The 13,770-nt window shown below is 57.0% G+C and overlaps 7 protein-coding genes across 7 annotated transcripts; 1 reads left to right on the forward strand and 6 right to left on the reverse strand.

Moving 5' to 3' along the window:
* Positions 1-255: 255 nt before the first annotated feature.
* Positions 256-2,100, reverse strand: DL89DRAFT_221934 (DUF300-domain-containing protein; the record flags this gene model as incomplete). The annotated part of the gene is made up of 3 exons (XM_040884551.1): positions 256-588; positions 748-864; positions 1,159-2,100. The coding sequence occupies 3 exons, from the start codon at positions 2,098-2,100 to the stop codon at positions 256-258; spliced, it is 1,392 nt and encodes a 463-aa protein (XP_040744916.1).
* Positions 2,101-2,384: 284 nt separating this feature from the next.
* DL89DRAFT_256426 (tRNA-guanine transglycosylase) lies at positions 2,385-3,766 on the reverse strand (the record flags this gene model as incomplete). Its single annotated transcript, XM_040885444.1, has 3 exons — positions 2,385-2,862; positions 2,889-3,067; positions 3,185-3,766. 3 exons carry the CDS (start codon positions 3,764-3,766, stop codon positions 2,385-2,387), a joined length of 1,239 nt encoding a protein of 412 aa, XP_040744917.1.
* A 568-nt stretch (positions 3,767-4,334) lies between these two features.
* On the reverse strand, positions 4,335-4,523 carry DL89DRAFT_213689 (cytochrome c oxidase, subunit VIb; the record flags this gene model as incomplete). Its single annotated transcript, XM_040884250.1, has 1 exon — positions 4,335-4,523. A coding segment is annotated over one exon (189 nt), but the record flags the coding sequence as incomplete, so codon positions are not given.
* Positions 4,524-4,794: 271 nt separating this feature from the next.
* DL89DRAFT_282826 (vacuolar protein sorting-associated protein 35) lies at positions 4,795-7,948 on the forward strand (the record flags this gene model as incomplete). The annotated part of the gene is given in 5 exon segments (XM_040889711.1): positions 4,795-5,239; positions 5,331-5,891; positions 5,911-6,036; positions 6,108-6,512; positions 6,611-7,948. The coding sequence occupies 5 exon segments, from the start codon at positions 4,844-4,846 to the stop codon at positions 7,946-7,948; spliced, it is 2,826 nt and encodes a 941-aa protein (XP_040744919.1). The 5' UTR covers positions 4,795-4,843.
* Positions 7,949-7,994: 46 nt separating this feature from the next.
* Positions 7,995-9,435, reverse strand: DL89DRAFT_266410 (component of the holoenzyme form of RNA polymerase transcription factor). Its single transcript, XM_040887074.1, has one exon. The coding sequence runs from the start codon at positions 9,424-9,426 to the stop codon at positions 8,011-8,013; it is 1,416 nt and encodes a 471-aa protein (XP_040744920.1). The 5' UTR covers positions 9,427-9,435; the 3' UTR covers positions 7,995-8,010.
* A 1,686-nt stretch (positions 9,436-11,121) lies between these two features.
* Positions 11,122-12,256, reverse strand: DL89DRAFT_256429 (uncharacterized protein; the record flags this gene model as incomplete). The annotated part of the gene is made up of 2 exons (XM_040885445.1): positions 11,122-11,598; positions 11,642-12,256. 2 exons carry the CDS (start codon positions 12,254-12,256, stop codon positions 11,122-11,124), a joined length of 1,092 nt encoding a protein of 363 aa, XP_040744921.1.
* A 410-nt stretch (positions 12,257-12,666) lies between these two features.
* On the reverse strand, positions 12,667-13,710 carry DL89DRAFT_266412 (uncharacterized protein; the record flags this gene model as incomplete). The annotated part of the gene is made up of 3 exons (XM_040887075.1): positions 12,667-12,903; positions 13,010-13,132; positions 13,171-13,710. The coding sequence occupies 3 exons, from the start codon at positions 13,708-13,710 to the stop codon at positions 12,667-12,669; spliced, it is 900 nt and encodes a 299-aa protein (XP_040744922.1).
* Positions 13,711-13,770: the final 60 nt, after the last annotated feature.

Here is a 13,770-nt window from a genome sequence, read left to right on the forward strand (position 1 = left end):
AGTTATGAGCTTTATGGAATGAATAAAATGGAAAATTTGCTGAGGAGAAAAAGGGAGGATGGGGCTGTTCTGGCCCACAAAGTTAATACAGGTGGGATTTGGATCTGCACATGGTGACGGAGGGCATAGAGTTGCCCGAATGTCAACAGCTTTATGTGAGCAATTTCCTTGTCGGTGTGGTTATGAATACATGCGTGGGCTTTGATATTGGAAGTGTATTAATAATCAATTTAGCGCTTGTAGAAATAAAAAAATTTATGCAAAGGCACCATATCCCGACACCGGCACCGCAAACGTCTCGCTCTGTACAGCCGGCCGGCCGGCCTCCGAGCTCCGACGATGAGAGATCGTGTGGCCATACGGTCTTCTGCGGCTGAACCCAAAGGCCACGCCGACCTCAACCACTGGGTAGTTAAAATCGCCTTCGACCGTCCGTGCATCATTGTACAATGCGTCGTCGCTCAACATCTCGCGCTCACCCAGATCCATCGATAGCACCGCCAGGTCGGCGCCCGCCGGTGGCGGCCCAGACACCAAGCGCGTGCGCTCGTCCGGCTGTCTCATAGCTGCACGCTGCACGCGGCGGCTCTCATGCGTCGCCCTGGAGTGAGTATGCATTGAGCTGCCAATGTACTCGATCGATGCGCGCATTGCCCCGGCAGTCGACGCGCCATGGAGTAGTCGCGCGCGCGTCTTGCCAGCGCCACCTGCCGCAAAGGCCACCGCCCGGTGGTCGACGGGTTCCACCGGCAGCCAGTACGTCTTTTTGCCGCCCTGCGTATACCGCATGCCAGCCCGTAGCCGCCGCTCCTTGATCGCGCCCCCCGACGACGACGAATTGCCGCCATGGATGGCAGCAGTTGACTGCTCCGCCAGCTGCTGGTCCACAGCCTGCAGGACCGCGCTGGGCTCCATTGCCGAATCGCCTAGAGGGGCGCCAGAGTTGCCCAAGCTCAGTGACGAGCTCGACGAGTGCAGTGAGGACTCGGGAAGCGTCAGCGGCGTGCTGGCGACCGTACCAATGCGATCAGCCTCGTGCGAATTCCCTGGTGTCGACAGCGATGTGGACGACGAGTGTCTGCCCAGAATGCTGCTGAGCGTGCGCTTACGCTGCGGCGCCGGCAGCGGTGTCTGGGTGTCGAGCTGGTCGACAGGCACAATCGGGTCAAAGTACCGGTATGTGTACTGGTGTCCCGACCAGGCGCTCTTGGCATCCACAAACACGTCCTTCAGGCCCAGCGCATCGCGCACAGCGTGGAATAGGCGCACGCGCCCGGCCAGGTGGAACACCGGCACATAGTCGTGGTACGAGAACGACAGCCAGTGACCCAGCGCGCCGCCCACCATCTCCAGGCAGATCAGCCAGCTCTGCAGAAACGTTGCGATGTGGTCAGCCGACAGCTCGGGTGTGTCGTGAATCAGCCCTAGTGCCACCAGGATCGATATGCCAAGCCCCTGCCAGTACGAGAAAAACACGATTGCCTTGATGCACAGAAACTTGGGCAGCGGCGTCCACTGCGCCAGGTGGTCCTTGGTCGCCATGTAGAACACCACCAGGCAGTACAGCGATAGCGACACACTCGCATTGTACACCAGCTGCGTCCACATGTACCCGCTCGCCAGCCCCCAGCTGCCCTCGCGGTACACGCCCGTCGACCGCATCAACATTGTCGCCGCTGCCAGGATCGGCTTCACCACCACATACTGTAGAATGCCCCGCTTCAGAAACAAGTAGTCGTACGGGTCGCTCAGGTCTAGGTCCCGCCGCACCAGCGACGCTGGCCAGAACAGCGGCGTCGGGTCGCTGTCATGCATCACCAGCAGGAACGCCCGCTCGCCGCCAAAGTACGATATCAACAGGCTCACAAAACAGTATATCACAAAGGCCTCATACACGTCGCGCAGCGCGTCCAGGTAGTATGCCGACTCGACGGATATCAGGCTCCCCCATGCCGTCAGTGCATACACGGGCACCATGACGATTATCCGCACAACCCACCGCTGCAGGTTCGGCTGGCTGTAGTGTTTGCAGTGGGACCAGACCGCCCACAGAGACATTAGCGTTGCTGTCCAGCTGCACAGTCCTGCTAGCCATACCATTCCTTTGGACTAGCCAACCGTCAACCATTTTCGAGAAAAAGAGTGTAAAATTGACAGGCGGCTTCGTCGAATGCAGAAAAATAAGGTGGGTTGTGAATAACAAGACCTAAAAAAAAAAGCGCAACTACCAGTTGGTCATGGGAAGAAAAAACCACAGTAGACGATGAGAGTCTAAACCGTGGCAGTTAAGCCCACGATTGTGCTTTCTGGAGTCGATTGACTTGGCGACAGAGAAAGCCAGTGCCTTCTGCGGGAGGGTAAGAATAGCCATGTTCGAAGTGACATCAAAAATACCAAAGCTCCATGAAATAGTGCCCTCCGCACAGCGCAGCTCTCGCCAGGACCAGCTCAAAAATCAGTCGTCGGCATTGGCAATCTCCTCGTTGTGCCGCTTGCGCTGGATCTTTGGTTGTCGGCGAGTTGGCCTGTGAGGCCAGCAGCTCGAGCTCATCGAACGCGCGCTTGACGCCCTTGGCACCAGCCGCCTCCCCAGCCATGCACCCGTAGTGGTCAAGGAACTTTTCCGCGCACTGCTCAAAGTCGCCACTCGCCAGGCTCTGGCGCACCGCCTCGAAGAACCGGTTGTAGCAGTGCATGTTGTGGATCTGCAGCAGCACCGTGGCCAGCATCTCCTTGGTCATCAGCAGATGGTGCACGTATGCGCGGTGGTGGCTCCGGCAGGCAAAGCACGTGCAGCCAGTCCACCAGCGGGCCGAAATCGTCAAACATCGACTGCTGCCACAGGTCGACGTGCGAGCCGCCCTGCGCTGTCCGCGCCAAACACATACGTCGAGGCAAACCCCTGCTCGGTGACCGCGTACGGGTAACTCGAGTCAAACACGTCGATGCCCAGCCGGATCGCCTGCAATACCTGGTCGGGCGAGCTGACGCCCACCATATACCGCGGTTTCGCCGGCTCCAGTGTCGCAAGCGAGTGCCGCACGAGCGCCAGCTTCTCGCCAAACGGCTACCGCCAGGCACGTCTCGTTGAACGCATAGCCCGAGATCCCATCGACAGTCGCTAGCTTGGCCGCGAACCGGTCGCGCAGCTCAGGTGCTCAATGAGCCCATGACTGGGGCGAACAGGGCCGAGCCCGTGATCTCCCTCACGCAGTCGTCCAGCCACCGGCCCGATCCGCTCCACCGACTTTGCGATCCGCTTGCCCTTGGTTGCGCTGGGCTCCGGCTCCTCCACGTAATCCGCCAGCGCCACATACACATCCGGCTTGAGCTGGTTCACCAGCTTGACAAACATCTCCGGCGTCACCCGCTTTGTGCCGCCCTCCGAGTCCACGCCTAGGAACTTGTTCGTCGCCTTCGCTGTGCGTCTTGTGACTGTCGGATCAAGCGCATCCAGCAGCAGCAGTTCACTGCGGTCCATATGCACGAACCTGTGCAGGCCCTCCGAGTACTTGCCGACGGCCGGGAAGTCGCGCTCCAAAAAATCCTCCAGTTGCACGCGCGATGCTGCCGACAGTGCAGTGACCTCGCGCTCGACCTCGCGCACCATGTGCGGCTGCAGACCACGTCGCGTGTACTTGAGGAACCCAGGCGTTGCAATGGAAATTGTGTCGGTGGGGCTGCGCTCCAGGTGTAGTGTGCCGGTGCGTGGGCCGTGGCGGCTGGCAGCCTCAGCAGCCATTGACAGTTCAAAACGCAGGCTCATTCTGTGTGCGGTTTTTGCTGCTGAATGCAGGTGCATTAAGAAGAAAAAAGACAAAAGGGCAGAAATGAAAAAGTGTGGAAACGAGAAGCAAACCGCTCAAAAATTTTTAAGGGTTCAAGAAGCCACACATGGAGGATTAAAAAACACGTCGGAAGAAGCGTGACCGATCCAAACTTTTTTTTTTTTCATCGCTACACCCAAAAAATAAAAGCTATAGCCTCGCCCTGCTCTGATCCACAGGAGGTCTGGAGCCCTGGTTGAACCTCAGACCTACGGGAGAACAGCTCTGGTAGAAAAAGGGATCTGGATCTGCCTGGGCGCTTCGGTCACTGTACGAAATAACGAAAAAAAAGAACATCCTACAAACTGCTACGGTCGACATGGACTGCTACAGCTGCCCGCACGATCTAGAATAGCCGAGCACCTCTTATTTGGTGGAGAAGGGCAGACGGCCCTCGTCCTTCAGGGTGTCCCAGTGCTCAATCTACAAGAGTCAAACAAAAAAGTCAGAATTAGAGTGGATTTGCTCCGTAGCTAGCCTCACACCATGTGCTGGGAAATAGAGACCACTTACCCACTCGTTCGGGCACAGCGCGTTGTATGCCTTGAGGAACTGCTTGCACGGGGCAAAGTCCTCACCCTTGGCCTCGACGCAGCGGGTGTAATCGAAGTAATTCTGCCAGCAGCGCTTGGTCTGGTTGACGTTCGGGAAGCGCGCGTCGAACTTGGGGGTGTCAAGCTTAATTTCCTCAGACATGATTTCAAAAAAGGCTTTTAAAAATGGAAGAGAGAAGGGGGATTGGTACGAAATTCAAAGAGATCTATAGAGACAAAGGTTTCAAGGGCCGCACCGAGGCCATATCTTAATTATCGACCATCTGGGCTTGGGGAGGAAAAGGTCTTATCGGTCGCCCAAGCAGTCCTCGGATCAGACGGTTAATCACGCACGTGATTTTCAATCGGGCGGTGCGCTGTGCGGCTCAGAAGACCCACGTCAGCAGCGCCAAGCGCACTCTAGCTCTTGGTACATTATATTTTTAATCGGCACACGCATACTACATTTTCCTCTCATCAACCATGAACCATGCGTTTCTGGGCACCAAGGACGAGCAGTCCAAGCTGCTCGACGATGCAATGCAGGCGGTCAAGGTGCAGGCGTTCCAAATGAAGCGCTGCGTGGACAATGACCGGCTGCTGGATGGGCTCAAGCACTGCTCGACAATGCTGAATGAGCTGCGGACGTCGTCGCTGACACCCAAGAACTACTACGAGCTGTATCTGGCAACGTTTGATGCGCTGCAGTATCTGACAGGGGCGCTGCGCGAGGCGCACCAGTCAGGCAAGAACCACCTGGCGGACCTGTATGAGCTGGTGCAGTACGCAGGCAACATCGTGCCGCGGCTGTACCTGATGATCACTATTGGGTCAGCGTACATGAGCCTAGGGCAGGCAGACGGAGAGGAGAGCGTGCCGGTGCGCGAAATCATGCTGGACATGCTGGAGATGGCACGCGGCGTGCAGCACCCGACGCGCGGCCTATTCCTGCGGTACTACCTTGAGCCAGATGACTAAGGACTATCTGCCGCTGAATGCACATGACGAAGCAGACGAGGGAGCAGGCAGCTTGGAGGACTCGACGCATTTTATCCTGACGAACTTTGTGGAAATGAACAAGTTGTGGGTGCGGCTGCAGCACCAGGGGCTGAGCCGCGATCGCGAGAAGCGCGAGGCGGAGAGGCGTGATTTGCGCACGCTGGTGGGGTCGAACCTGCTGCGGCTGGCGGGGCTTGAGGGCATTGAGCGGCGGCAGTACGAGCAGGATATTTTGCCGCGGCTGCTGAACCAGGTGGTGTCGTGCAGAGACACGCTGGCGCAGGAGTACTTGATGGAGGCGCTGGTCCAGGCGTTCAGCGACGAGTGGCACCTGGCGACTATTGGGCAGCTCATGGAGGCGATTAGTGCGCTGGGACCGAAGGTCAGCATCAAGACTATAGTTATTCCGCTGGTGGACCGGATTTCGGTGTATGCGGCACGCAGCCGGGAGGAGCGCGATAAGATTGAGGCAGAAAAGGCGAAGGAAGAGGAAGCCGCTGCCAAGGCCGATGGGGAGACAAAGACTGAAGGCGTTGCTATCCAAGACAGAGCAGGAGGAGGAAGTAGAGCCTGTCAAGGACGAGCAGGATGAGGAGGCCAAGTCAGAAGAGTCGGGCAAATCGGACAAGTCGGACGAAGAGCAAGAGGACGCGCCAAAGAGCGACACCAACTCCGAGGTAGAGGAGCTAGCCGATGATCAGAAAGTCAACGGAGCCAAAGCCCGATGGAAAGCGACGACGACACAAAGGCGCTCACAGACAAGGTCAACGAGCTCTCGGTGGAGGTGGCTGAGGAGGCAGCGGCTGAGGAGGCAGAAGAGGAAGAGCCAAGTAGCCCGACGGGCTCACAGGTCCTGGCAGACTCAGCGTCATTTGAGACTCTATTCGACTCGTTCTGGGACCACGTCAGCGGACTGATCGAGGCGCGGCCGGACCTAGCGCTACATGATGGCGTGGCAATCTGCGCGTCGATGCTGCGCCTGTCGCTGGCATGCAAGCCGCTGTCGACGCAGCCGGTGGACAGCGTGCTGGCGTTTGTGCGTGAGCAGCTCAAGACCAGCGATGTGTCACCGGGCGCACTCACACCGGCCACAGCCAACCAGCTCCTGGCGCTGCTGCTGAGCCCGCTGCGTGCCTATGCCAGCCCACTGCGGGTGCTGGAGCTGGCCAACTACGGGCCTTTGTTGGAGTCGCAGGACTGAGCGTACGCGGCGCAGCGTGGCAGTGGCTCTCCTGACCGGCGATTCTGCAGCGCGGCACAGTGATGACTACGGCGGACGAGGTGGACGGGATCACGCGGCTGTGCAGCCAGCTCATTGCGCGGGCGGGGGCTGGCTCAGGCAGTGGCGATCCATCATATGCCGAATCGCCTGTGGACGAGGAGGACGTGGCGGAGGAGCAGGGCCTGCTGGCGCGGCTGGTGCACCTGGTCCGCGGGCCTGACGCGCTGTCGCAGCTGGCGCTGCTGACGATTGCGCGCGATGCACTGTCGCAGGGCGGGGATCTGATCCAGTACACGTATCCGGCAGTGATCGCAGGGGCGACGCGGCTGCTGGGGCCGTTTGCGGCGATGAAGAGCTCGGCAGGGGCGGACGGGCACGACGAATGGCTGCGGCGGGTGCGGCAGCTGTGCCGGTTCATCCAGGCCACGGGCAGTGCGCTGGTGGAGCGGGCGGCCACAGCGCAGGCCAGCGAGTCGGCCCTACGGCTGTTTGTGATGGCAGCGCAGGCGGCGGCCACGGCCAGTGCGTTCCGCGGCGAGGCGGCGCTGGAGGAGGCAGCCTACGAGTTCTTTGTGCAGGCATTCACCATCTACGAGCAGCACGTGACTGAGAGCCGCGCGCAGAGCCAGGCGCTGGTGCTGATTGTGGGAGCGCTGCATGCGACGCGCAACCTGACGGCCGAGAACTACGACACTCTGGCAGCCAAGTGTGCCCAGCACGGAGCGCGGCTGCTGCGGCGCCCGGACCAGGCGCATGTCGCGTGCGCGTGTGCGCATCTATGGTGGAAGGCGCTGCCTGACTCGGAGCTGATTGCTCCGCCGGCGCCGCCGGGCGTCGACGATGCTGCGTTTGAGCGCGAGCACGAGCATCACGTGGCCGCCGAGCGCGCGGCAGTGGAGCAGCACAACAACGGTGATAAGGCGCTGGCGCAGCTGCAGCGCGCGCTGAAGGTGGCCGGTGCCTGTCTGGACCCGGTGGTGTCGGTGCTGCTGTTTGTCGAGCTGCTGAACCAGTGCGTGATGCTGTACGAGCGCCGGTGCCCGGCCGTGACGCCGCGCTATGTCAACGATCTAGTTGATCTGATCCGCGCGTCGATTGCCAACATCGAGGCCTTCGATGCTGCCGCCCCCGAGCCCACGCGCGCTGTGGCCGGCAGCGAGCAGGCGGCTGCCGATGCTGACGCGCTGTATGTGCCCGACGGGCCAATGAGTGCCTTTGTGCTGGACTACTTCCGCCGCACCCTAGCATACATCCAGGGCCGCAAGCTGCTGGCTGCGTCGGCTGCATACCTGCCAGACTTTTCGGCAATCCACTGCGAGTTCGAGCCAGAGGAGCCCGAGCAGACTGACAGCCTGGCGTTCTACTGAGTACAGGCTGCCTCCTCGCTGCAGTTTTTTCTTTCTCGCTTAAACACAGCTTTAATATGATCCTACTTTTTACCATAGAACTGGCGCTTGAACAGCGAGTGGTGCTCGGTCGGCTCGGCGTTGCGACGCGCGCCCGGCCCACGCCGCCCAGACTCCATATACGCCATGGAGTCGGCTCCCGAGAGACTACGCAGCGACCCAGCCGTGCGCTTGGCTATAGCGCGCTTGCGTGCAGCGGCGCCGGTGATGTCGAGGTCGGGTGGCAGCTCCTCGTCGATGCTGGCCTCGGTCTCGGCTGCCATCTTGACGGAATGCAGCAGCTTCTTCTGCTCCTCGACATCGCCATACACAAGGCCCTTGCAGTCCTCCATGCCCTCGAGCTCGGTGATGACCTTGAACGAATACCCCTGGTCGATCAAAAACTGCTGGCGCTTGGTCGAGTAGTACATCTCCTGCGTGTCCTTGCTGACCAGCGAGTAGAAGAACGCATTGAATCCCTCGTCATTCCGTCGCTTAGCGCGCAGAATGCGGCCCAGGCGCTGTGCCTCCTGCCGACGCGAGCCGTAGTGCGATGAGACCTGGATCAGACACGTGGCCTCAGGCAGGTCGATCGACGTGTCGCCAACCTTGGACAGGAAGATGGTGCTGAGATTCGGGTTGTGCTGGAACTGGTTGAGAATCGCAATGCGCTCCTGCTGCGGCGTGCCGCCGTAGATGAACGGCAGCTTGAGCGTCTCTGCGTACATGCGCAGAGCAAACACGTTGTCGACAAACACGATGATCTTGTCGCCGCGGCCCTCGTGGAATTTAATCAGGTACTGGCACGCGCGGAACTTGTTCGGGTTCATGACATACAGGAGCAGGCGCTTGCGCGAGGTCTCCTCAAGGTACGCCTTGTAGAACTCGGACGTCATCTCGCACCACACCTCGGCGCACTGCACCGTGGCAATGTGGCCCTTGTTGGCCAGGTCCATCCAGTTGGCCTCGTACAGCTTGGGGCCGATCAGGAAATTAAGATCGTCGATTTTGTCGTCTTCGCGGACCAGCGTGGCCGTCAGCCCAAGCTTCGAGTGTGCGGCAATCTGCGTCACCACACGCCGGAACATGGCCGCCGGCACCACGTGCACCTCGTCTAGCAGCAGCAGCCCCCACTCGCGGCTGTTGAGGAAGTCCATCATTTTCTGCGCCTCATACGACCGCTTGCGCATGTTGGCCACCATCGAGAACGTCGAGATCACAATACCCGCGTCGCCCTGGAACCGCTCCTTCTGGTCCGACGTGAACACTGCGATCTGGTCCTCGCGGATCGTCGACCACTGCAGGAACTGCTGCTTCCACTGCACCACCGACACCGACGACGTGCATAGGCACAGGATGCTTTTCTTGACTGTGCATGCTGCCGTGATGCCCACCAGCGTCTTGCCTGCCCCGCACGGCAGCACAATGATGCCCGAGCGCGCCCGCCCATTGCCAAACATTTTGCTCAGGACTCTTTTCCTGGTACGGCCGGATGCTGGTCACCGGCTTCAGGTCAATGTTGAGGTTCGGGTTGAGCGTGTCGTTGCGGAAATCGTACTCTTCCAGCATCGGGTAGTCCATTTCATTGCACCGCTTCTTGACACTCTCCACCTGCGAGTTGGCGATTTCGAATGCATGCACAAAATTCTCCTGCGTCCTCGTCCTCGTCGTCCTTGTCCAGGTCCAGCACCGCTGCTGCAAAGTCCTCCTCAGCTGCTTTCTCGGCCTCGGCCTCTGCGTCTGCATCCTCTTCGCCCTCTGCTGCTGCCGCTGCCTTGGCCTGCTCTGCCTTGGCCTTCTGCTAGCCCACCCATGTCCACTCCACTAAACTCAGTCGTGCGCTGTGTGATGATACCGTCCTTGGATACCGTGCCCTCGGTGCTGCCCGAGTCCGGGTAGATTCGCGCCGCTGCAATCACCGGGTCGCGCAGCAGATGCTGCAGGATCTCAGGATGGCTCGATTCGACATAATACCGGTTGTGGTTCAGCACCAGCTTAACCTTGCCGTACGACACCGTGAACTGCTTGATCGCGCCAATGACGTCCGGCGGCACCGGCACCTTCGACAGCCGATTCAAAACCTCAATAATATCCGCCGTATCCAGTCCCACCGACACCGCTGCATACAGCGAATATGCCGTCAGCTTGTACTCGTGCAGATGCGTCGGCCGCGAAATCGGCTCACTAATAGCAATCAGAAAATCAATCGCCTGCTCGGCAATCGGCGAGAACGCCTCCAGGATAATGTGCCCGGTGTTTGGACAGATGAAACAGCGGCCGCGACTCATGGTCGGGCTTCAGCTTCAGGTAATTGTAGTCACCCTTGCCGAACAGCCCTGTGGCCGCATCGCGACGCGGAATCGCCAAAACGTCGTACTCGTCGTCCCCGGTGTCGCTGCCGAACCGGATTGTCGCTGCTTTTGGCAGGACCCCAGAAGACACGTCGCGTATGGCTTGCTTCTGCTGGATCGATGTCGTCAGAGCTGTCGTACTCGTCGTCAGTGTCCTCCTCCGCATATGGTGCCGTGTTCTGGTACGCCCGGCACCTGCCGCCTCTTCTGCAACCGCCTCTGCAACCTCTTCGTGCGCTGCTACTCCGCCTGCTGCCCCCTCGTACTCGTCGAACGTGCGTTTGCTCATTTGTGGAAATATGTAATTGTACAGGGGTGTGTTGATTTAATGTTTTATTTAATTTGGCAAAGTAGGAGAGAAAAGGTGCGAATGAGTCCTGCTTTGGCGAATACTAGCGCACCTTATTCGCAGCCCCAGCTGGCGCGGGCCAGTGCCGCAGCAAAGAAAATGAGGCAATTGCTGAATTTCGCGATTTTGGATTTGGGTAAGGTTTGTGCGCTCCACCGGCCCACCGAGCGCCAGAGATCCGAAGACCCCGCTGCGCTCAGTATGGGCACTAAGACGAGCTTCGCCATTAAAAGACTTTCCTTTGTCTATCAGGTAACATTGACTCTGCTATGGCCATCAAAGAAAAATGTACAAGGGCCACGAGAAACACGGTTAGGACCTGAAGCCGCAATATTTTTCAATCCGTCTCCAGCCTGCCAAATGCTTGGAGTATATCCAATCGCCCCAATCCGATGGGTTTTGGGGTCGGAAATACAAAATACATCGATTTCTTGAGAAGCAGCACATCATTCAGGCTACACTTTCACCAGCACCACTTTGAGAGTCGCCTCGTCAAGTTCCGGGTACCCCAGACCTGGGAGCATCACAGCATCAGGAATATCGAGTTCACCAAACAAGTAGGCATACCCATATCTGTTCCATCGAGAGAACTTGATCACCTGCCCGCATTGCTCCAGGTGCAGCCTTTCATCCTTGCTGGGAAGCTCTGGCCCCATCTTGATCAAACACTCGCCGTCATCAGGACAAAAGAGATATTGCCCACCGCAACTGAGATATACAATGCCATCAATGGTCTCGACGGTAAATATAGAGTCGTGCTCGTGGCTCACCACCATGCCGTAATCCATTTCGACTCCCTTAGGATCAGAATCATCGGGGTCGAAATCCGCAGCTGCTTCTTCCTCCAGGTACTCGGCATACCTGGACTCTGGGATAAGTCGGAACTGCTCGCTATCAGTCACATCGTTGCCACAGCTGGCCCTGAGCTTGAACTGCCCGTTGGGTAAGGCGCCTGGGCCTGTTTTCCCTGGCGACCCGCAGTTCCTCCATGAGTCTTCCGATATTCGCTGGATCATCCGATATCTGAGTAATATAGCTGGCAAAGTCTCCAAGGGAAAACTCCACTCTCTTGTTTATATCCTCCATATCAACATACTCGACGATACCGCTGTGTAGTGCGACAAAGAACTTTTGGTTGTACTCCGCCATCTCCTTAGCCGTCTGGGCGAACTTGCCGATATCGTAAATCGTGTAGTAAACCGCAACGCTATTGTTCGCATCAATGCCACCAACCATGTCCGATATAAATCCAATCGGAACAAATTGAATAACCGGCGGCTTTGGGAACACCTTCAACCCATCTAGCACGACAAGATAGGGCCAGCTGATAGACATAGATTGGAAATAGGCAATGTACATGATGTAGTTTCGCGACAAGTAATTGCACTTGACTGTGCCTTCGGGTGAATTGTAGATCGTAAAATAGTCCTTCTCAAGGACAAAGAACGGACTGGGGCTCTTCGCTTCAAGCTCAATGGCTTCCTGCTCCGTCGCAACATCAGCAAAATCCGTCCTGGAATCCATGAGGCACTTGTCAAAGTCATCTATATTGACATGGCTCGGGACATAAAAGCGAAGCCTAGAATGCATAGTCAAGATTGTTTTTCTCAAAGAAAGTAATAAACTTTTGGGAAGTAAAGGTGGAAGAGAACAACAGAACTCATTTCCATGAAGCCTTTTATTGCCTGAAACACAGGACTGCGGAGAAACAAGGCAACTGTTTAATTCTAGAAATTTTGGACTAGAAATCACGAATGAAAATCAAAGCTTTTCAAATCCCAAACCTCGCTGAGCACCAGATATATTCCTTCAATCGTCATGATATATACTCGGCACTCGTCTTGAAAACATCCTTTCAAAGTATATTGTCTAATATGTAGTATTCATACCATGCTGTAACCTAGACTTTCACGACGTGCAACTCTAGCAGGGAAGTCCAAGGATGAGGTTCGTCCACAGACTCGAATTGTGGATATCCTCTGTAATCAGGCCACCACTCGTCAGGCATATCCAGACATATCCCAGCGGGCCAGGATCAGCGCTCTGCCGTTGTGCTGCAAATGCAGCCGCTCTTTCTTCTCTGGGAGCTCTCGTGTAAGTTCTATCGCAAAATCACTACCTTCCTGGCAGTAGAGATACTGGTTATCGAACTTGAGATAGACAATGTCGTCGATTGTCTCGCTGGTAAAGATCGAGTCATCACCTGGGTACATCATTAGAAAGCCAGCTGTCATGTCCTATTCCTGCATAGTCTGGGTTCCGTCATCATGTCCGATTCTCGTCCGCGTAGTACGAATGATATCTATTGATATCTCTGGTCAGCCGAAACTGTTCGCCATCAACAACTTCGTTACCGAGATAGTCTTTGAGTCTAAACTGTCCGTCAGGTAGACGCATGAGACCATGCTCCTTCAGAAAACGCGCCTCCTCAATGCGCCTTCCAATACACGCTGGATTCTTTGAAATCTTTAAAGAGGAAATCAGCCGATATCATCCGCACTGACATCGATGCTGTTGTCGGTATCCTCCACCTCAACACACTTGAACTTGTTGTCATATGCCACGACAAACAACCCTTGGAAACAGCTGACCATCCTTTTAACGGTCTGCACGAAATCCCCAAGATCGATATTGTCGTAGTAAACCAGAACGCTGCTGATTTCAACTGGCTCACTAGGGGGATCAATGGAAGAACTGGTCGGGACGAAATAGACAACTGCCGGGTTTGTAGCTGTCTTCAATCCATCCTGTTCGCGAGTGTATCTATTCCAGAGGCCCTCATAGCTTGGGTGAACCAGCTGAGTAATACAGTTCCTGGACCAGTAGCTGCACTTGGCTGTTCCTTCGGGTGAGTTGTGGACGATAAAGTGGTCCTCTTCTAAGACTAAGAACGGGTCCTTGTTAGCCGCCTCGAGGTCAACAGCCTCCTGCTCGGTCGCCACATCGATGAACTCGGTGTTCTTGTCGGCGAAAGCACTTTGACAATGCTGTCTCCGGTTGACATGCTTCGGGACGTAGGCGCGGATACTCCAGTGAGGCAGCATGTTTCCAAAACAGAGAAAGGAGATGGGGGTGAGGGAAGTGAGAGAGACTCCAGATGCTGC

The sequence above is a fragment of the Linderina pennispora genome (genome assembly GCF_002104995.1).
Source record: "Linderina pennispora strain ATCC 12442 chromosome Unknown DL89scaffold_4, whole genome shotgun sequence".
NCBI lineage: Eukaryota > Fungi > Kickxellomycota > Kickxellomycetes > Kickxellales > Kickxellaceae > Linderina > Linderina pennispora.

What these genes read in the sequence shown, in the direction of transcription:
- DL89DRAFT_266410 (XM_040887074.1), bottom strand. Translation starts at nt 9,426, where the DNA reads ATGTTTGGCAATGGGCGGGCGCGCTCGGGCATCATTGTGCTGCCGTGC.